General features: G+C 37.5%; 1 protein-coding gene across 8 annotated transcripts in view; it reads right to left on the bottom strand.

The window, feature by feature from the left end:
- Window positions 1-24,488, bottom strand: part of ZNF280D (zinc finger protein 280D) — a 130,169-nt gene that overhangs the window by 83,908 nt on the left and 21,773 nt on the right. For all 8 annotated transcript variants that reach the window (XM_027553917.1, XM_027553916.1, XM_027553918.1 and 5 more), the window contains 4 exons: window positions 18,897-19,043; window positions 15,823-15,888; window positions 15,583-15,722; window positions 2,944-3,061 (listed from right to left, as the gene is read on the bottom strand). In XM_027553917.1, the coding sequence (XP_027409718.1) occupies window positions 2,944-3,061; window positions 15,583-15,722; window positions 15,823-15,888; window positions 18,897-19,032 (460 nt within the window). In that variant the 5' untranslated portion in view covers window positions 19,033-19,043. The remainder of the gene's footprint in view (window positions 1-2,943; window positions 3,062-15,582; window positions 15,723-15,822; window positions 15,889-18,896; window positions 19,044-24,488) is intronic.

Genomic DNA, 24,488 nt, shown 5'->3' with positions numbered 1-24,488 from the left:
AAAAGCTATGACAAACCTGGACAGCATATTAAAAAGCAAGGACAATACTTTGCCGACAAAGGTCCATTTAGTCAAAGCTATAGTTTTTCCAGTAGTCATATGTGGATGGGAGAATTGGAGCATAAAGAAAGCTAAGTGCCAAAGAACTGAAGCTTTTGAACTGTGATGTTGGAGAAGACTCTTGAGAGTCCCTTCGAGTACAAGGAGATCCAACCAGTAATCCTAAAGGAAATAAGTCCTGAATATTCACTGGAAAGGCTGATGCTGAAACTGAAGCTTCAATATTTTGGCCACCTGATGGGAAGAACTAATTCAGTGGGGAAGACCCTGATGCTGGGAAAGAGTAAAGGCAGGAAGAGAAGGGGGATGACAGAGGATGATATGGTTGGATGGCATCACCGGCTCAATGGACATGAGTTTGAGCAAGCTCTAGGAAATGCTGCAGTCCATACAGTCACAAAGAATCAGACACGACTGAGTGACTGAACTGATTGAATTTACCTTGGTTCACAGACCTCACATTTCAGGTTCCTATGCAATGTTGTCCTTTACAGCATCAGACTTTATTGTCACCACTGGATATAACCACAACTGAGCCTTGTTTCTGCTCTGGCCCAGCCACTTCATTCTTTCTGGAGTTATAAGTAATTGCCCTCTGCTTTTACCCAGTAGCATATTGGACACTTTTATCATAGTATATAATAAAGGTAACTCTTCTTCAACAGGGAAACTTCATTACTCCTTTAATGGGCATTTACTGAGTACTGACTATAGAAGAATTTAGTGCAGCCACTTTATAACAGCACTCTATAATCGTACTTTACGTCTAAATCATTTATTGAATATAAACATACTAACCTAATTGAGAAATTATTAACTATAATCATATACTCTTCCATACTAATAGCTACAGAACCTAATAAATATATCTTTTTACAGAGTATTTAGAGTATCAGAGAACTTCCTTAACTTAAAGAAATTACTTTGAAGATTTTTTACAAAAACAGAACTATAGATCAATGAAACAGGATAGAATGTCCAGAAATAAACCCACACACCTATTGTCAATTAATATACAACAAAGGAAGCAAGAATAGACAATGGAGAAAAGACAGTTTCTTCAGTAAGTAATGCTGGGAAAACTGGACAGCTATATGTAAAACAATGAAATTAGAACATTCTCTAACACCACATGAAAAAATAAACTCAAGATGGATCAAAGACCTAAATGAAAGGCTGGACACTATAAAACTCAGAGGAAAACATAGGCAGAACACTCTTTGACGTAATTCACAGCAATGTCTTTTTTGATCCACCTCCTTTGGTAATGAAAACAAACAAAACACAAGTGGGACCTCATTAAACTTAAAAGCTTCTGTCCAGCAAAAGAAACCATAAACAACATGAAAAGGTAACCAAGAGAATGGGAGAAAATATTTGTAAACAAACCAACAAACAAGGGATTTACCAATACAACAAATTATCAGAGAAATGCAAATAAAAACTACAAAGAGGTATCACCTCACACCAGTCAGAAAGGCCATCATCAAAAAGTCTACAAACTATAAATGCTAGAGAAGGTGTGAAGGAAACCCTCCTGCACTGTTGGTGGGAATGTAAATTGGTACAACCATTATGGAGAACAGTATTGAGGTTCCTTAAAAAACTCAAAACAGAGATACCATATGATCCAGTAACCCCATTCCTCGGCATGCTGCTGCTGCTGCTGCTAAGTTCCTTCAGTCGTGTCCGACTCTGTGCGACCCCATAGACGGCAGCCCACCAGGCTGCCCTGTCCCTGGGATTCTCCAGGCAAGAACACTGGAATGGGTTGCCATTGCCTTCTCCATTGTGTGAAAGTGAAAGTGAAGTCGCTCTGTCACGTTCGACTCGTAGTGACCCCATGGACTACAGCCTACCAGGCTCCTCCATCCATGGGATTTTCCAGGCAAGAGTACTGGAGTGGCTTGCCATTGCCTTCTCCGATTCCTCGGCATATTACTGGAGAAAACCATACTTCAAATAGATACATGCACCCGAATGTTCACTGCAGCACTATTTACAATAATTAAAACACTGAAGCAACCTAAATGTCCATCTACAGAGAAATGGATAAAGATGTGGTACATATATGCAATTGAATAGTAGCCATAAAAAGAACAAAAAAATGCCATTTACAGCAACATGAATGGACCTAGAGATTATCATGTTAAGTGAAGTAAGTCACACAAAGACAAATATAAAATATCACTCATATGTGGAATATAATTTTTAAAAGATACAAATAAATTTACTCACAAAACAGAAACAGACTTACAGATACTGAAAACAAACTAATGGCTACCAAAAGGGAATGTGGGGACAGAGAAATAAACCAGGAGCTTGGGATGAACACAAACACACTATTACATATACAACAGAAAACCAACAAGGACCTACTGTACAGCAGAGAGAATTTTACTCAGTATTGTGTGATAACCTATATGAGAAACGCATCTAAAAAAGAATGAATATATATAATGTATAACTGAATCAAGTTGTTATACACCTGAAAATAACATAACATTGTAAATCAACTATACTCCAATAAAACAAAGTAAAAATAAAATAAAAATTTTTCTCAGCCCACGTTTAATGCCAACTGAGAACAAGGTCAAAGCTGGTTAGCATACTAAATTAACAGGAAGAAAGATAACATTACTAATATACAATATATAGTAATTAATTAATTAATATATTAATATATAAACGAATATAATATTACTAAATAAGATTTCATTTAAAACCACCAAAATGGCATTCAAGAATTGTTAGTGCCATTACACCTTACAATATGTGAAAAACTTAACATGAAGACACAGACCTCAAAACAGAAAGTCAATTTCATATGCTTATTCACCAAGTTTTCTTTTTCTAATTTTTTGAAAAAGTGCTGAAACCAACCTGTTATAGAAAGTGCTGGTCCTGCTTGGTAATGTGGTAATCCTGAATCTTGGGTCAAGTCAAACAGTAACTCTGAAGAATTATTAGAAACAACTCGTGATGAGTTCGTTACATAACCCTGTTAAAATATTTCAAAGGAAGAACATTACATGTAGTCAAACAAAGTTATAATTATTTTGCTTCACAAACTTGTAAAGGGAAATGTAACTGTATGCCAATATTATAAGGATAACCTTTAATGACTCCATTACTAATGAGCTAAAATACACAAGGCAATTATTACTATTATGCCAAAATTAATATCTACTAAAACTGAAAGCAAGTTATTACTGCTGCTGCTGCTAAGTCACTTCAGTCGTGTCCGACTCTGTGCGACCCCATAGACGGCAGCCCACCAGGCTCCCCCGTCCCTGGGATTCTCCAGGCAAGAACACTGGAGTGGGTTGCCATTTCCTTCTCCAATGAAGGAAAGTGAAAAGTGAAAGCGAAGTCCTTCAGTCGTGTCCGACTCTTCGAGACCCCATGGACTACAGCCTACCAGGCTCCTCCATCCATGGGATTTTCCAGGCAAGAGTACTGGAGTGGGGCGCCACTGCCTTCTCCAAAGTTATTACTGAGAGTTGGCTTATCCCTGACTAGCCAGTTACAATTAGGGAAAAATCCCAGCCTGATTTTTTTTCAAGGTCAAAGAAACATACAAACCCATTTTAAATCAGTAAGATTGATATACTTCAGAGAGTCACTAAAAATGTAGGATTCCTATCAAAGAGCAAATAACAGAGGTTATCAAAATCTTTGGGTAAAAGCAAGGAAAAAATAAGTAAACATACTGACCTAAGTACAATTTCAAAAGCTTCTATTCCTCTATAAACCCCATAGATAAAATATAAGGGCAAACAAACTGGGAACTACTCTGTAGTACGATGCATCAAGGTTAGGGACGAACACATCACATGGTACGAGTTTTGGAATCACTTTTATTGGCAAAATTTGTAAGCCAAGTCTCAGGAAGAGAAAGAATGAATCCCCCACTCTTCCCACCATCCTATGCAAAGTCATGCTGGGCCAGGCAATCTCCCATCTTATAGGGCAAATATACAAACTGTCAGAAGGATGAACAAATAAGAAAGCTAGGCACACAGGGTTTAGAATGGAAGCTGTTTATAGGAATGATCTGGGACATCTGCTCCATTTCTTGAGGCCTTAGGGCTCAAGGAAAGCTTCAGTCCTTCATCAGGGCAAAGGGTGGTCTCAGCAGGAAGATACCAAGAAAAGAAGAGTGAAAAGTATGAAAAGAATCATAACATAGTCAAACATCAGACAGTATAAATTTATACGTTAGCACAAAGATATAGGGTATGTAATAGTATAAAATACTAAATAGATTATTTAGTATTAATAAGGAATGCTCAAACTCCCACAGAGTTGGCAACTGGATGGAGAAGGCAATGGCAACCCACTCCAGTATTCTTGCCGGAAAGGTCCCATGGATGGAGGAGCCTGGTAGGCTGCAGTCCACGGGATCGCTAGGAGTCAGACACGACTGAGCAACTTCACTTTCACTTTTCACTTTCCTGCATTGGAGAAGGAAATGGCAACCCACTCCAGTATTCTTGCCTGGAGAACCCCAGGGACGGGAGAGCCGGGAGGGCTGCCATCTATGGGGTCGCACAGAGTCGGACACGACTGAAGCAACTTAGCAGCAGCAGCAGCAAACTACCACACAATTGCACTCATCTCACACGCTAGTAAAATAATGCTCAAAATTCTCCAAGCCAGCTTCAGCAGTACGTGAACCGTGAACTTCCAGATGTTCAAGCTGGTTTTAGAAAAGGCAGAGGAACCAGAGATCAAATTGCCAACATCTACTGGATCATCAAAAAAGCAAGAGAGTTCCAGAAAAACATCTATTTCTGCTTTATTGCCTATGCCAAAGCCTTCGACTGTGTGGATCACAATAAATTGTGGAAAATTCTGAAAGAGATGGGAATACCAGACCACCTGACCTGCCTCTTGAGAAATGTGTATGCAGGTCAGGAAGAAACAGTTAGAACTGGACATGGAACAACAGACTGGTTCCAAATAGGAAAAGGAGTACGTCAAGGCTGTATATTGTCACCCTGCTTATTTAACTTATATGCAGAGTACATCATGAGAAACACTGGGCTGGAAGAAGCACAAGCTGGAATCAAGACTGCTGGGAGAAATATCAATAACCTCAGATATGGAGATGACACCACCCTTATGGCAGAAAGTGAAGAGGAACTAAAAAAAGCCTCTTGATGAAAGTGAAAGTGGAGAGTGAAAAGTTGGCTTAAAGCTCAACATTCAGAAAACTAAGATCATGGCATCTGGTCCTATCACTTCATGGCAAATAGATGGGGAAACAGTGGAAACAGTGTCAGACTTTATTTTCTTGGGCTCCAAAATCACTGTGGACAATGACTGCAGCCATGAAATTAAAAGACGCTTTCTCCTTGGAAGGAAAGTTATGACCAACCTAGACAGCATATTCAAAAGCAGAGACGTTACTTTGCCAACAAAGGTCCGTCTAGTCAAGGCTATGGTTTTTCCAGCGGTCATGTATGGATGTGAGTTCGACCGTGAAGAAAGCTGAGCGCCTAAGTATTGATGCTTTTGAACTGTGGTGTTGGAGAAGACTCTTGAGAGTCCCTTGGACTGCAAGGAGATCCAACCAGTCCATTCTGAAGGAGATCAGCCCTGGGATTTCTTTGGAAAGAATGATGCTAAAGCTGAAACTCCAGTACTTTGGCCACCTCATGCGAAGAGTTGACTCATTGGAAAAGACTCTGGTGCTGGGAGGGATTGGGGGCAGGAGGAGAAGGGGACGACGGAGGATGAGATGGCTGGATGGCATCACCGACTCGATGGACGTGAGTTTGAGTTAACTTCGGGAGTTGGTGATGGACAGGGAGGCCTGGTGTGCTGCGATTCATGGGGTCGCAAAGAGCTGGACATGACTGAGCGACTGAACTGAACTGAACTGAATCATGAAAAATATGGTCAATATAATTTAGGTGTATATATGTACTCCAAAATTTTTATATATTAAATACACTGATACACACACAAAAAATAGATCCCAATGCTGTATATATAAGATCACCACTGAAGAGTGAGTTCTTATTAGAGTGATTTTTGGACTATTCTATGGGTCATAATATACAGCAAGTAAAAGCTCAAAGATTAACAAGACTTAAAGTCTAAAACAGAAAAAATCACTTTAAGAGAAAAATGGGCAAAGGACATAAACTGAGGCACTTCAAAAACAAAAAACAATGACCAATATATACAAAAACTATTTTTTTCAATTTAGCCAAAGAAATGCAAATAAAGACAATGGCAGTTAAACAGTACAAAATAACTGCTACTTCTCTTAAAAGTATCAAGCTCATAATAGACATAGAATAAGTAATTGTAGAAAAATATGAGGAGACTAAGAAGAAATAACAAACTGTAAGGTGTGATCCTAAATAGAATCCTGGGAATTAAAAAAAGTCATTAATGAAAAAACTGGTAAAACTGAATAAGATCTGCAATTTAGTTATATTAAGTAAGATGACATCAATACAGGAAACTACTTTCCGTTAGGGGCATATTGTATTACTTTCCCTATAAGTCTAAAATTAGTATGAATTAAAATTTACGAATTAAAAAATAATGAAAACACATACTACTGGCAAAATAGAGGCTATCTTTAGGTATAACTTTTCTGCATGAAAATTTTGGCAGTAGCTATCAAAGGCTTTATATAAGTTCACATCCTTTTGTTCAACTATTTTACTTTAAAATTTTATGGTACAGAAATGAAAATGCTTATTGGGTAATTATAGCATTTTTAACAGTAAAAATTAAAAATCTTTATGTCCAACAATGAAAGAATGGCTAAATAAAATGACAGACTATCATACAACCACTAATATCATGATTTTGAGAAAAAGCCAATGATACATTCTTAGTAGAATGTTCAGGGATAAAAGAGAATACGTATCTGGGTATACAGTCTGCTTCTGATTGATATAACCTACACTGTTTGCAGGTGAGAAAAAAAATCAAAGTACAGTATGCACTCGTCTCTCTTTCTAAATTTTCCCACCAAAATACACAGTATTTCAAAATAGAAACAGAAAGGTTTTGTTTGTTCTGTGCTTATAAATTAAGGTATAAATAAGTTTTAAGAATTTTGGTTTACTACTAACTTTTCTATTGAAACGGGTTTGTCCATAAAAAGTTACAGAAACAAAAATATGGGTGAAAGGAGTTAAAATATACAAGCTTCCAGTTATAAAATAATGAAAACATGACATTGAGCATGGTGACTGTGTTAATAACACTGTAGCGCATATGTGAAAGTTACTAAGAGAGATCTTAGAATTTCTCATCACAAGAAAAAAATTCTATAATGACATATGGTGACAGACTAGAACCAGACTTACTGTGGTGGTCATTTCACAATATACACAAATTTTAAACCATTGTGCTGTACACTTCAAACTAATAGCATGTTGAACATCTGAAACCAATAGAATGTTGTACGTCAACTACACCTCAATAAAAATTTTTCTTAGTTTTGAAAAGACATAAGCCTTCCCTACCACACCCTTCACAAATGGCCAATCTGTCACTAAATAAATTATTACTGTTGTTTAAAAAAAAAAATTGTTATGGAAACAAGTACAGAAGTAACCAAAACCACTCCTAGATTTTAAGGCCTAAGAGGCAGATACCTGCATTTGAACCTTAATGTGTAATACAAAAAAAAATCAGTCATGCCACATTACTTAATTGCAACCAAACATGACATTGCTTCAACATAAATATTTTCTTCAAATATTTACACTTAAAAAGGTAAAACATTCACTTATATTTTCTAAAACAGTTAACAGAAGTATAAAGTTAATACTGTTAAATGCTTTCTTAGGAAACAACTCACAATTTCAGAGAGCAGGTACATATTATTCAACAATAACAGATTAAAATAATTATCTAACATAGAACTTTTAATATCTTCTAAATAGTTCAGAAAGATCAACACAACTGGGCTCCAGAAGATCCACACATTTATTTAGCTACAAAACCTTGGGCAAGTCATTTCTGAACTTGAAGTTATTCACCTTTCACACTTAAAAAAAGCCATAAGTGTGCATGCTAGGTCACTTCAGGGGTGCCTGACTCTCTGCAACTCTATGGACTGTAGCCTGCCAGCATCCTCCATCCAAGGCATTCTCCAGGCAAGGATACTGGAGTGGGTTGTCATGCTCTCCTCCAGGTGATCCTTCCATCCCAGGGATCAAACCCTCCTCTCAAGTCTCCTTCATTGGCAGGGTTCTTTACCACTAGCACCGCCTGGAAGTCACAGTCATATTTTAAATAAACCTGCACTTCAAGGCACATTATATTATTAAAACAAGTAGTTGTCACACAGTACTAACAAAGACCTAATATTATATCCCATTTTATAAATAGGTAAACTGCTGCTGGTGCTGCTGCTGCTGCTAAGTCGCTTCAGTCATCCGACTCTGTGCAACCCCATAGACGGCAGCCCACCAGCTCCCCCGTCCCTGGGGTTCTCCAGGCAAGAACACTGGAGTGGGTTGCCATTTCCTTTTCCAGTGCATGAAAGTGCAAAGTGAAAGAAAGTGAAGTCACTCAGTTGTGTCCGACCCTTAGCGACCCCATGGACTGCAACCTACCAGGCTCCTTCATCCATGGTATTTTCCAGGCAAGAGTACTGGAGTGGCTTGCCACTGCCTTCTCCTAATGTTTACCTAATAAGTAAACTAATGAAAGGAGCAGTGACCCCACAAGAGACTGACCCAGACTTGCCCATTAGTGTCCAGGAGTCTCCAGCAGAGGCATGGGTCGGCAGTGACTGCTGCAAGGTTGGGGACACTAAGTGTAGCAGTGCATGCATGGGACCATTTGAAGGAGGTAGCCATTATCTTGGAGAAGGCAATGGCACCCCACTCCAGTACTCTTGCCTGGAAAATCTCATGGACGGAGGAGCCTGGTAGGCTGCAGTCCATGGGGTCGCTAAGAATCGGACCGACTGAGCGACTTCACTTTCACTTTTCACTTTCATGCATTGGAGGAGAAAACGGCAACCCACTCCAGTGTTCTTGCCTGGAGAATCCCATGGACAGAGGAGCCTGGTGGGCTGCCGTCTATGGGGTCGCACAGAGTCAGACACGACTGAAGTGACTTAGCAGCAGCAGCAGCTATTATCTTCATTACCTCCACTGTAGTTTGGCCCCAGGTCAATTAACAGGGAGGGAACACAGTCCTGCCCTTCAACAGAAAATTGGATTAAAGATTTACTGAGCATGGCCCCGCCCATAAGAACAAAACCCAGTTTCCCCCTCAGTCAGTCTCTCCCATCAGAAAGCTTCAATAAGCCTCCTCTTCTTCTCCATTAGGGGGAAAACAGACTGAAAACCACAATCACCGAAAACTAAACAATCTGACCACATGGACCACAGCCTTGTCTAACTCAATGAAACTATAAGCCATGCCCTGTAGCACGACCCCAGACAGATGGGTTATAGTGGAGAGTTCTGACAAAACGTGGCCCACGGGAGAAGGGAATGGCAAACCACTTCAGTATTCTTGCCTTGAGAACCTCATGAACAGTATGAAAAGTCAAAAAGATAGGACACTGAAAGATGAACTCCCCAGGTCAGTAGGTGCCCAATATGTTACTACAGATCACCGGAGAATTAACTCCAGAAAGAATGAAGGGATGGAGCCAAAGCAAAAACAACACCCAGTTGTGGATGTGACTGGTGACAGAAGCAAGGTCCGACACTGTAACGAGCAATATTGCATAGGAACCTGGAATGTTAGGTCCATGAATCAAGGCAAATTCGAAGTGGTCAAACAGGAGATGGCAAGAGTGAATGTTCACATTCTAGGAATCAGTGAACTAAGATGGACTGGAATGGGTGAATTTAACTCCGATGACCATTATATCTACTATTGTGGGCAAGAATCCCTTAGAAGACATGCTTATTTAACTTATATGCAGAGTACATCATGAGAAACGCTGGGCTGGATAAAACACAAGCTGGAATCAAGATTGCCAGGAGAAATATCAATAACCTCAGATATGCAGATGACACCACCCTTATGGCAGAAAGTGAAGAACTAAAGAGCCTCTTGATGAAAGTGAAAGAAGAGAGTGAAAAAGTTGGCTTAAAGCTCAACATTCAGAAAACTAAGATCATGGCATTCGGTCCCATCTCTTCATGGCAAATAGATGGGGAAAGAGGGCAAACGGTGACAGACTTTATTTTGGAGGGCTCCAAAATCACTGCAGATGGTGACTGAAGCCATGAAATGAAAAGATGCTAAAAAAAATAAAATAAAAAAAAAGATGCTTGCTCCTTGAAAGCAAAGTTATGTCCAACCTAGATAGCATATTCAAAAGCAGAGACATTACCTTGCCAACAAAGGTCTGTCTAGTCAAAGCTATGGTTTTTCTAGTATTCATGCATGGATGTGAGAGTTGGACTATAAAGAAAGCTGGGCGCCAAAGAATTGATGCTTTTGAACTGTGGTGTTGGAGAAGACTCTTGAGCGTCCCTTGGACAGCAAGGAGATCCAACCACGCCATCCTAAGGAAATCAGTCCTGAATATTCACTAAAGGACTGATGCTGAAGCTGAAACTCCAATACTTTGGCCACCTGATGCAAAGAACTGACTCATGTGAAAAGACCCCAATGCTGGGAAAGATTGACGGTACGAGGAGAAGGGGACAACAGAGGATGAAATGGTTGGTTGACATCACCAACTCAATAGACATGATTCTGAGTAAACTCTGTGAGTTGGTGATGGACAGGAAGGTCTGGCGTGCTGCAGTCCATGGGGTTGCAAAGAGTCCATGAGTGACTGAACTGAACTGAAACTAATGTTAGGTGTGGTTACACAAGGTTCCCAATTCAATCCTACTTATTATTGATGGAGCTGTAATTAGAACCTGGGTCTGTTTAATTACAAAGCCTATGCCCTTAAGCTATATCACATTGACTTTTAAAATATAGTATATCCTCACTCCCTGAGATTTGAAAGAGATACAGAAGTATAAAGATATTACATGAAAAAGTAAAAATACACATATACAGAAAACATGACATAAAATGAAAAATTGTAATATATTTAACGCAGTGGCTTCTAAAATTCAGAGTAAGTTCCCTTACATAGGATTCTCAATTCATTCCAGAGTATATAATATCTCTGTCATTCCTAACTGTGCACAATAGAATCACATAGAGTGTTTTTAAATGTATTATTTTTAAGACACATCCACCCAGACCAACTGACAAAATTTTTTAAAAAACTTCCCCAAGTTTGGGAACCGTGAATTGAGGTGTTTTGATTTAAAAACTATGCCTATAGGACTTCCCTGGTAGCTCAACTGTAAAGAATTCACCTGCCAGTCCAGGAGACACATGTTCGATCCCTGATCGGCGAAGATTCCGCATGTCGTGGAGCAATTGTGCCTGTGCACCATAACTACTGAGCCTGTGTTCTAGAGCCTAGGAGCTGCAACTACCAAGCCCGTGCCAGAACTACTGGGGCCTACAGGCCCCAAAACCTGTGCTCCAAAAGAGAAACCACAGCAGTGAGACACCAGCGGAGAATAGCCCCCTTTCACCACAACTAGAGAAAAGCTAAGGCAGCAATGAAGACCCAGCCCAGTGAAAAGTAAATAAAATTATTACAAAAAAAACAAAAACTATGCCTACGGATGTAAAATATTTTCAGCTAGAAAAAGCTCCAGTTTCTAACTTTAACACCAAAAATACCACCCCTCACTGTTATTTTTTATTCTCCCTAAGTCCAATGTTGTGAAGATTTTTATATATCAAACTAAATTAAATAATAAAGTTTCTTTTTCTGATTTTCTATCCTTCAAATGCCAAACAGCTTATAATAAGTATGAGAAACTTTCCAAGTTAATTTGATTCTACTAATAACAAAGAATCTTTACATTTTAGGTAGCTTGCCATGTTAGGATCCAAGATTGAAAGTTAGCTCTCATTTTAGAAATGAAGAAAATGAGGCTGAGAGAAGTTTTGACAATGCTCTAGTTTTAAAAAAGGCAGAATCATCATTCAAGTCTCTTGGTTCAATATAAGTTTTCTAGACAACTAGTCCTGGACTCTTATCAGTATTATTATTTCAGAATGCTAAAACCACAGAAAAGATTTGGAGGCAGGGAGGGGAAGGTATTTGCCTAAAGATACTCTTACTTTTTATGATATATGACCTCTTCAAAACATAATTGGGAGCTGACTTTGTTTAGGCATAGATTTTCCTTTTCATGAATATAAAATTAAATTTAATAGGTCCTCTATGAAAGAAACATCTCAAAATATAAATTTTTTGTGGTAACAAATATATGTAATTTACCTAATAGTAATATGAAATACAGGGAAAATGGATTATTCTAAAAATATTTAGATTCAATTCTGTTTTTGAACTTGAATATTTGTAATAAAATCTATAGGTGCTTCAGCAGTTGTTTCACTTATTGTAAAAAGAACAAATATTTTAGGGAAAATTTACTGATTCTGTAAGGCCAATGTCAAAGAGCTTATGATGGCATGAAAAAAACTACTGAGTTAATTCAACTCCAGTAGCAAAGAATCTTCAAATTTTGGGTAACTTTCTGTTTAAGGATTCTTAAGTCCTTGATTTCAGAACCCCTTCAAATATTTAAAATCAAAAGGTAGGTTATATCTACTGATATTTACCATATTACAGATTAAAATAGAAAATTTCAAAATAATAAACCCATTACAAATTAACATGAATAACATTTTTTTTTAAATGGCTATCTAGCAAACACAAAAGAATCAGAGAAAACAGTGGCACTGTTTTACATCTCTGCAAATATCCTTAATGTCTAGATTAATAAAAAACAGCTATACTCTCATAACTGCTTCTGCTTTCATTCTGTTAAAATGTTTTGGTTGAAGAATCAAGATACTCTGGTTTCATAAATATTAACAGCTAAAAAAGGGAGTATTTTAATAGCAAATTACAATAAATGTGTATATATTTCTTTGATACAATACCAAAACTCAACAGTCAGTATTTTCTTAAAGGTTTGCTGCAAAGTGGAATCTGACTCCCTATCACTGAGCTTTTTGAACTGTTACATTAAAATGTATTATCTTGCACTTTGAATGAATCTTATTCATGCATGATTTTATTATATCATACATTATTTCGAAAATACTGATTTCTTTGAATTACATAATCTTCCAAATGTTGACAGAGTTCATTACACAATATAAAAAAATCATATTTATTAATACTACCAACCATAAGAAAAGATTTTATGTACTGAGAAGCTGTTAAGATAATGATGACTGATACAAGTTGTTCATAATTCTAATTTTTACTTGATAGCTCAAATTTCATCAGTGGCAAGAAATACTATTAGTTGTTTTCATTTAGGTTGACAAGTACACTTTATTCAATTTTGAAGAACTGTCTACCAAACAACAAAAAGTGAAGAACTCACTGTGTGTGGCAGACAGACTCTTAAAAGTAGCCTCCATGATCCCCACTCCCTGGAATTCATGTCCTGTGTGATTCTCTCTCTTTGAGTGACGGCAAGTCATGTGACTTGCTTCTGACAGAGTAGAGCAAAAGTGACAGGGATACATATGACTTTTTCTATGTGATTACATTACATAATTACTTTGCCAACAAAGGTTCATCTAGTCAAGGCTATGGTTTTTCCTGTGGTCATGTATGGATGTGAGAGTTGGACTGTGAAGAAGGCTGAGGGCCGAAGAACTGATGCTTTGGAACTGTGGTGCTGGAGAAGACTCTTGAGAGTCCCTTGGACTGCAAGGAGATCCAACCAGTCCATTCTGAAGGAGATCAGCCCTGGGATTTCTTTGGAAGGAATGATGCTAAAGCTGAAACTCCAGTACTTTGGCCACCTCGTGCGAAGAGTTGACTCATTGGAAAAGACTCTGATGCTGGGAGGGATTGGGGGCAGGAGGAGAAGGGGACGACAGAGGATGAGATGGCTGGATGGCATCGCTGACTCAATGGACGTGAGTCTCAGTGAACTCCAGGAGTTGGTGATGGACAGGGAGGCCTGGCGTGCTGCGATTCATGGGGTTGCAAAGAGTCGGACATGACTGAGCGACTGATCTGATCTGATCTGATCTGATAATGCCATCCTGCTAAGCATTCTCTCTCCCTTGTGGGCTCTGAAGAAGTAAGAGCCATGGTGGGAAAACTCAACCCGGCAAGGAGCCAACCAAAAGCCAGTAAAATATTGAGATGCTCAATATGACAACCCTTAAGGAAGAGAATGCTACCAATAACCATGAGAACTTGGAAGTAGACACTTCCTAGTTGAGCTTCACATCTTGAATGAAGCCTGGAGGAACCCTGAAGCAGAAGATCCAGCTAAGACATGACATGACTCCTAACTCACAAAATCTGTGACATAATAGAAGTATGTGGTTTTAAACCACTAAGTTAATAGTAATATACACCATGGTTTCAGTCATCCTTTCAAGTAAAAATGGTTTTCTGGGTAATTTAGCTGAACATTAAGCCACACTAGAACTTTTTCCCAAGCTAATCATCATACCTCAGACATAGAAGTATATTATGCATACTACCCATTTCATACGTGAAACATTTTAAAAGACATATATTCAAGGGTAGAGAGTTCATAAAATTAATGACATTTTAATATTTCATCAAAGTAACTGAGTATGACTGAAACAATTTTTATTTTGAGTACATGATGATGACTAGTACAAAAACTACTATTCATACTAACACCCCAGCAGTTTACTCACCATTGCTTTTGCATCATCAGTTCAAGTGTCAACACAGTGACAAAAGCAAACAGTTCCTTTGCATTATTTTGACAATACTGTTGATCCAAAGCCCATGAAACAGTCTCAGGGGTACCCCAGGGGACTGATGACTACACTTTGAAAATTTTTACACTAAGGCAATGGACTGAAATCCCAGATCTACCATTTTCCAGCTGTGCCACCTTGAGTGAATTATTTAAACTACGTGAGCCTCAGTTTCCTCAACTATAAAACAAAAATAAATAATACTGCCTACTTCATAGGAACATTTAAGAATTTAAAGAGATTAATTCATGATAGCACAAAACCTTACACACATTAACAACTCAATATTAACTATTACTTTCTATAAAAGTTAAACTAAACTATGAAGGTATGTTTTCAGAATAAAAGGCTACAATAGCCTCTAGCAATTTTCCCAGTTAAGAACTAAGAACATTTAGTCCAGTTTACAATCTGAAATAGCTTGCCATTATTACTAAATATACTTTTATTCATGTTTTAATAGCACAGTTTTCAATACTGTAGCCTATTTAAGCATATTATCAGATCTAAAAACAGGCTGGGTAGTTTGTTCCTACAATTATTATTTGGGTACTGGTTAAACTATCATAAAGATGGTGATATTTTCTGATGCTGATAATGATTCCACTGAATGATTAGCCATGGAAATACAGAATTTTCACTGTGCCTTGTTGACACAGATAAATAATACCCAACATATCCCTGAGCTGACTGTGTAGTTTCAGAAACACTTACAGGTTTAGACAAAGGCTGAACAATAACAGAACTATCTGAAGATCTAGATTCAGGATGAAAATTTACTGGCGAGGCAACCACTGGATTTGATGCTGGATTCGTGTAATGTTGACTTGTAGGCTTGAATGCAGGAGTAATACCTGTATTTTAAAATTACACAACACATTGAATATATTTCTATATAATCAATGATGTCAAAATACTTCACTTTAAAATAAAAATAGTAAAATACTACTGTACCTCGGCAGAGTGCACCATTCTTTATTCCCCTCGAATATGAGCTGGGGTTTACTCTATTCAAAATATCTATAAAAGATTACATTATTTTAAAACTCATTGTTTGAATTATATATATATATAGAAATAGAAATCATACACTGAAAACAACTGAAAAGATTTCTGGAAGGAGTATACAGGTTAACATATATATCTTTATCTACTAAAAATAGTATCTTAATTCTTATAGAATAATATTTCTAACTGTAATTCAAAATCCAAAACCCAGAAGTTAAAGATTGATAAATATGACTACCCATAAGTAAAATCTTCTGCATGGCAAAGAAATAGTTCACATAATTGGCAAAAATATTCCAAAAATATATTCATATACAACTAAAATTGAAGTATATATCTTGCTTTGAGAGATGAAAGGGCTGTACATACATGCATTCAAGTTCCTATTTACTGAAAATCAAATCCTGTCCAACATCCATATCCAATTCACACCCTTATAAGCCCTAAAGTATCATTATAAGGGACCTCATTGGATTATCTCCACCATTACTCAAGTCCTGAAAGGGAAGCTATTAGAGAATGCAGACTAAAGTGAACATACAGTTTACCAGAATATCTTGCAACTTAACGGGCTTCATATTTATCACTATACCAGAAGTCAGTCAGAGCCTAATACGACTTTCAGGATCAGTTTAAAGTTTCTAATTGCATGCATGCATGTGAACTCAATAATTTACAGGTTTTTCTATGACAGAACTAAAATTCAGAAGACTAAGGATCTGCCTAAAATTATTGTTTAGAAAAAGGTAAAAGGACCAACACCAGACCTCATAAAACAATTTCCTCATTTCCCCTAATAATAGAAAGGAACAAGCCTCCATAAATTAATTCTGTAGTATAGACAGAGAGAGAGAGTGCAAGCTACTAGCTGCTGCTGCTGCTGCTGCTAAGTTGCTTCAGTTATGTCTGACTCTGTGCGACCCCATAGACAGCAGTCCACCAGGCTCCTCTGTCCCTGGGATTCTCCAGGCAAGAACACTGGAGTGGGTTGCCATTTCCTTCTCTAATGCATGAAAGTGAAAAATGAAAGTGAAGTCACTTAGTTGTGCCTGACTCTTAGCGACCCCATGGACTGCAGCCTACCAGGCTCCTCCGTCCATGAGATTTTCCAGGCAAGAGTACTGGAGTGGGGTGCCATTGCCTTCTCCAATTCTGTAGTGTAAAGGGCCATATAAAAGTAGGACTGTTTTCTGAAAATGACAGTGCAGTACTCTATACCTAAGTATTAGAGATGTCCATTCTAAAGGAGGTCAGTCATGGGTGTTCTTTGGAAGGAATGATGCTAAAGCTGAAACTCCAGTACTTTGGCCACCTCATGGGAAGAGTTGACTCATTGGAAAAGACTCTGATGCTGGGAGGGATTGGGGGCAGGAGGAGAAGGGGACGACAGAGGATGAGATGGCTGGATGGCATCACCGACTCGATGGACGTGAGTTTGAGTGAACTCCAGGAGTTGGTGATAGACAGGGAGGCCTGGTGTGCTGCAATTCATGGGGTCACAAAGAGTTGGACACGACTGAGCGACTGAACTGAACTGAACTGAAAGGAGAACAATCTGCTCAAACAACTTGACACTACTTTCATGCATAAATTCAAGATTAAGTATTTATTCAAACCTTCAAAGGATTTGCTCAAGTATGTTTTGGTTTTTGTATTCTACAATAAAAAATTTTTTACCTTCCTTTGTGGCGACATATATAAACATTTAGCTCATACTCCATATGTTAAAATATTTTATGGCTTATACAAAAGCAACAATACAATCATTTAAATTCTGCATCTTAAGAGTACAGAAAAGAAATTCTACTGGGATCAGTCTCCTTCTGACAATTATTTTAAAATTAACATACATTTTTCTATTTGAACACTGTTAAGAGTCATCTAAAAATCAGTATAAATTCAATTTAAGTCTTAATTGTCTTGTTTTCAGTAAGACAATTTGAGTAACAATTTTGCAATATGGTAATATTCCCATATAAAATAATTATAGCAACTAGAAACAGTAATTAAGAGAATGTATAATTATGTTCCACTATCAGCAACAAGTATGCCACCACACCTAGTTCAATTTATAATCAAAGTAGCACTCCATTCAGAACCTCTTTTGAGTGATTATCAATCTTCCACAAAAAATGCTATTCAGAATTTCATCAGTTAAGCTAGTCTCCCTCTGATAAAACTGAAAAAAAAAAAAAGTGTCATTCCAAGCTTAGAGGCAATAGAAGAAAGAATCAGGCTTTCAGAAAATTTGAAAGCAGTCTCTCTGTTATACTTTTAAGCACTGATTTTGGCAAAACAAAACAAAACACTAGTATGCTGGTTATGAGCTTTGGTAAATTCTCCTGACTTAAGCAAACAAAACACATGTAAGTGCAATGGGAAGGGATCTATTTTCTCTTTCTCCCCTGAAATGTATACATTACTTCTCTGTACTTCCATACATTACTGAGTGGATGTTTTAACAAGAGCCATTTGTCTTTAACATTATAACAATGGCAAATCCAATTACTCTTAACTGAAATCATTCACTGCCTATGAATTTTGTAGCTACTATAAATGTCACTGCAATGAGGCAGCTGCTTGCATGTGAGAACCCCTATCTAAGACTAACCTAAACATACTTAGTGTATTCTAACATTTTAAGCAAAATATTCTAAACTCTTCTATTTCTGGGTTTTAAGTGAGGGGGGAAAAAAAAGAAAATGAACAAAAAGATAAACAGGTTACTTGGCTCCACTAAAAATTATGATTTCTATTATGAAAAACTTCTGATGTCACCAGTTTGTCTTAGTCCATTTAGTTTTCTCACATCTGATATTTTAACTTCTTAGCTCCTTCCATAAGTTCCCGATTTTAAAACTTTAATTCTGAAATTCTTACCAATTTCCCACCCAATCTTTCATCCTTAACTCCTTACAAAGGAACAAGGACTTAATTAAATGCATATAAGAGAGTTCACAAGGTTTTCCATTAGAAATGGTATCTTAGAAAACTGGGGTTTACTGAAAGTAAATGCTCACTTGAAATTGCTGGTTTTGAACTTGATATCTCTCCAACAAAGATCGGTTCATCATCATCATCATCATCAACCTCTTTTACTTTCTTCTGCCATGGTTCCAACTCTTCTTCTTCACATTCCATAAAGAGCTCTGCCATTTTTGAATTATCTAATTTTCAAAAGGAGAGAAGCAAACCTTATTTTCAAAAAGAAAAATAAATACATTTTTGTAATACATAGTAGGAGATTTAAGATCTACTTTAATAATCCTAATAGCAATTTCTGAGTTGATATTCACAGTTAGTACATGGCAGCAATAGTGAGAAACTCAGAGTTCACTCTCTAAGATTTAAACTAGTAAAACTTAGATAAAGAGATGATTGATAGATAATGGTTGATAGTAGTTATTTACAGTGGACAGAACATTTGGGAACAAAGTCAGTTTCAGTCATACACCTGGAATATGATTATCTATGAAAAAGATTGCACTGAACCATTATCTGGGAAAAAATGTACTAACAAATGAGAGACAAACTAAGAATAAAAGGCAACAGATGGGAGAGAGAACAGAAAAACTGAACCCAATTCAGGTATGTCAGGTACATAGCAAAGAAAGGATGAGATGCTAGACTAAAATAAAAGAACAAAGTGAGATTTATTCCAATCAGGGAAAATTTCTTGCCTGAAGAAACAGACCAAAGAACATACAGTAAAATATCACCATCCTAGAAGTTCTGACCAAGCATAGAAGCATTTTAGTGCCTTGGTGTTAAATATACAACCAATAAGCACCAGAAATTTTAGAAAAACCTCTTGTCTTCCAGACCAAAATCAATAAAACAGAGAAAGAACCCTTAGGAAAAGAGGTACAAAAAGAAAGACAAATATTAGAGAAAATATAGTTAGCATCTTCAGAGATATGAGACCAAAAAGGATGTTATAAAAAGTAATGACAAAATAGGATTTAAAATACAATAGCCAAAATTTTTTCATTCACTTAAAAAAACAAATGTCCTCAGAACTGAAAAAAAAAATGTATATAAACACACACACACACACAAACAAAACAGAGAATACAAGGTTGTTAGAAAATCAATTTAAAGGTACAACACTTAAATTTATAGAAAGAGAATAGAGAGAAAGCAGGGGGTAAGTTATCAAAGAAATAATGCAAGAAAATTTCCAAGATCAGAAGACAATAATCTCTGAGCTGAAAGATCCCATTAACACTCACTACAACAATCAAGAAAAAAGTTATACCAGGACATATCACTGCCAAATTTCAGAACAAAAAAGATAAAGAGAATATCTTCAGGGATTGGGAGTTAGGGAACAGAAACAGGTCATATACAAAAGATTAAGAGTAATAAGAACAGAAACTAGAACACAGTAAAACAATTCTTTAAAAATTCTTACCAAAATTATATTTCAATTTAGAAAATCCAAACTTTTCATTTAAGTTTAAGAGTAAGGATCAGCAACATCACAGACAATTTACTTCCCAGGCACTCGTTCTCCTGAAGTTACTATAGAATCCACCAAAACAAGAGACTCAGTAAAGAAAGAGGAAGACACAGGATGTAGAAAACATGGCATTCAACACAGTACAAAGTTCCAGGACAACAGAAGTTCAGCAGGCCTAAAGAACAGCCAGTCTAGACTAACGCCTGAGAACAGTACCTTCAGGAGGAACATCTCCAGGAGGCCAAAGAAAAGATGATTAAAATATAAAATTTTATACTACCTGACAGATTTCAACATACTGAAAATTGAACTGAGATGTTCTTGAGGGTGTGAGAAGATTTAGCTATAGACGTTAATAAAAGTTAGCAAATCAAAAAACATGAAAAGTATTCATTGCTGGGTAAACAAACAAGTAAAAAATGTATTCCCTCACATGCTATTCTATATATAATAGCATATGAATAGCATACTACCATGCTCATCAGTAAATAGTGTTTATATGGACATCATAATGAAAATATCAAATACAGATTTAACCAAAAATTGGGAGACACTTAGAGGGAAGGAAGGGATAGCTGTAAAAAGCAAAAATCCTCATGACAGAATAGTACCAGAAAATGGTTAAAACTGACTATGCAACGGAAAGCACAAATATATACGCACATAAGCACTTTTTAAGAAACTGAGGCTAAACCACGTAGTCTTTTTAAGTTGTTTGCTTTATTTAAAACTATGTGTATACTTTAAGCTGAGATGAAGGAGAAAAAGGAAGAGTAAGAGTAGCAGAGGAGGGAAAAAAAGAGATACAGTATTAAAGTTCTAAACTAAAGTAATAGGAATGGAGATGGGTACAAGTGATATATAAAGAGGGTATATATACATATGCGTGTGTGTATATACACACACACACACACACAAGGGCCAACTCATAGGAAAAGACCCTGATGCTGGGAAAGATTGAGGGCAGAAGAGGGCGACAGAGGAGGAGATGGCTGGATGGCATCACTGACACAATGGACGTGAGCTTGAGCAAACTCAGGGAGATAGTGAAGGACAGGGAAGCCTGGCGTGCTGCAATCCATGGGGTGGCAAAGAGTTGAACATGACTGAGCGACTAAACAACAAAATGTCTGTCTGTCTATCTGTCTGTCTGTATAGGACAGGATGCTGCTGCTGCTCTTAGTCACTTCAGTCATGTCCGACTCTGTGCGACCCCATAGACAGCAGCACACCAGGCTCCCCCGTCCCTGGGATTCTCCAGGCAAGAACACTGGAGTGGGTTGCCATTTCCTTCTCCAATGAAGGAAAGTGAAAAGTGAAAGTGAAGTCACTCAGTTGTGCCTGACTCTTAGCGACCCCATGGACTGCAGCCTACCAGGCTCCTCCACCCGTGAGATTCTCCAGGCAAGAGTACTGGAGTGGGGTGCCATTGCCTTCTCCAATGCAGGAAAGTGAAAAGTGAAAATGAAGTCTCTCAATCGTGTCCGACTCTTAGCGACCCCATGGACTACAGCCTACCAGGCTCCTCCGTCCATGCAATTTTCCAGGCAAGAGTACTGGAGTGGGGGTATAGGACAGACGGAGACTTCAAAAGGAAAAAACCTCCAGGGCTCAAAGGTTCTGGCTTAGACAATGATATCATTATGAATTAAAGGTGGTAACTTCTAGAGGTCATTTTTTATTATAATAAAGCAATGCCATTTCTCTTTTGACTCAAACTTAAGACAATGTTCTACCACCGTCTTAAAAGATAGTGCTAATTGAAACAGTACTTTGGAGATGTCATACACAGGAAATACCTTATTAAAGTAGGTGCCATTCTTTTACAAATTTAAAAGAATTTTCCCTTCTATAAATGTACCTTAAATCATTTCCTGGTCTATAATTACTTAAATGTTTAGTAGTCCACCTACCAAAAAATATATAAATAAATAAGGCCTTCTCATTTTCCCAAATGTCATCAATATCATGAAATGATCCCTTTCTTTTCTAAACTATACTGTTTTAATAGTTATATAGAATTCTTCAAGTCAAATGATTAAAAACATTACTACATTTAAGGCAAAATGAGCTCCTTGACAGTATATTTCACTCTACATATAAGATAGGCAGTACAGACATATATAATAATCTAAAACCAGGAAAGTAGGTGAAGTCAAGCAATGCCTACTTTTAAAAGATTAGGGAAATTCATTAAATACCAATATTAAAAATATCCTATATTTCTAGTTGGTACATGTTACGAACTAAACTGAGTTTCTCCAAAATTCATATTCTGAAGTCCTCACCATCAGTACCTCACAATGTGTATATATTTGGAGGCAGAATCTTTAAAGAAGTAAGTTAAAGTGAGATTATGAGAGTGGGCGCTAATACATTATGATCATTGTCCATAAGAGAAGAGCAGATCAGGACACATATACATGTACAGAGGTAAGACCATTTGAAGACATAGGAAGCAGATGACCATCTATAAGCAAAGGAGAGGCCTGAAATATATCCTTCCTTCAAGTCACTCAAAAATACCTAGATCTTAGACATCTAGCCTCCAGAAATATGAGAAAATAAGTTTCTGTTAAGTCATCTACTCTATAATACTTTGCTATGACAGATCTATCAAACTCATGGAGAAAACAAAGGTCTTCCACCTCACTCTTTAGCATGGCACTGCCATTGTCAATATATTCAGGATATGTTGTTGAGAAATAATTTTTGAAGATACATGACAGCTTTATAATATTTTTAGAAATAATTAGATTTTGCCTATGCATAAAAGAAACATAAGAAAGCCTTCCTAAGTGATCAATGCAAAGAAATAGAGGAAAACAATAGAATGGGAAAGACTAGAGATCTCTTCAAGAAAATGAGAGATACCAAGGGAACATTTCATGCAAAGAAGGGCTCAATAAAGGACAGAAATGGTACGGACCTGACAGAAACAGAAGATATTAAGAAGAGGTGGCAAGAATACACAGAAGAACTATACAAAAAAACAAGTCTTAATGATCCAGGATAACCATGATGGTGAGATCACTCACCTAGAGCCAGACATCCTAGAGTACAAAGTCAAGTGGGCCTTAGAAAGCATCACTACGAACAAGCTAGTGGACATGATAGAATTCCAGCTGAGCTATTTCAAATCCTAAAAGATGATGCTGTTAAAGTGCTGCACTCAATATGCCAACAAATTTGGAAAACTCAGCAACGGCCACAGGACTGGAAAGGTGAGTTTTCATTCCCATCCCAAAGAAAGGCAATGCCAAAGAATGCTCAAACTACCACACAACTGCACTCATCTCACACATTAGCAAAGTAATGTTCAAAATTCTCCAAGCTAGGCTTCAACAGTATGTGAACCAAGAACTTCCAGATTGTTCAAGCTGGATTTAGAAAAGGCAGAGGAACCAGAGATCAATTTGCCAACATCCACTGGATCATCAAAAAAGCAAGAGAATTCCAGGAAAATACCTACATCTACTTCACTGACTACACTAAAGACTTTGACTGTGTGGATCAAACAAACTGTGGAAAATTCTTCACGAGATGGGAATATCAGACCACCTGACTTGCCTCCTGAGAAATCTGTATGCAGGTCAGGAAGCAACAGTTAGAACCAGACATGGAACAACAGACTGGTTCTAAATTGGGAAAGGAGTACATCAAGGCTGTATATTGTTTCCCTTCTTATTTAACTTACATGCAGAGTACATCATGTGAAATGCCAGGCTGGATGAAGCACAGCTAGAATCAAGATTGCCAGGAGAAAAATCTGCTATGTACAGAGAAGGCAATGGCACCCTAATCCAGTACTCTTGCCTGGAAAATCCCATGGACAGAGCAGCCTGGTAGGCTGTAGTCCATGGGGTCGCAAAGAGTCGGACACGACTGAACGACTTCGCTTTCACTTTTCACTTTCATGTGTTGGAGAAGGAAATAGCAACCCACTTCAGTGTTCTTGCCTGGAGAATCCCAGGGACGGGGGAGCCTTGTGGGCTGCCGTCTATGGGGTCGCACAGAGTCGGACACAACTGAAGTGACTTAGCAGCAGCAGCAAGGAATCATAATGTTGATCTTCCTTTTTCCACATGGTTTATTTGGCATCTGTATGTCTTCTTGGTAAAATATCTGTTCATATCTTTCACCTATTTTT

This window comes from Bos indicus x Bos taurus, chromosome 10 (assembly GCF_003369695.1).
Source record: "Bos indicus x Bos taurus breed Angus x Brahman F1 hybrid chromosome 10, Bos_hybrid_MaternalHap_v2.0, whole genome shotgun sequence".
NCBI lineage: Eukaryota > Metazoa > Chordata > Mammalia > Artiodactyla > Bovidae > Bos > Bos indicus x Bos taurus.
This window is presented reverse-complemented; position numbering and strand designations above follow the sequence as displayed.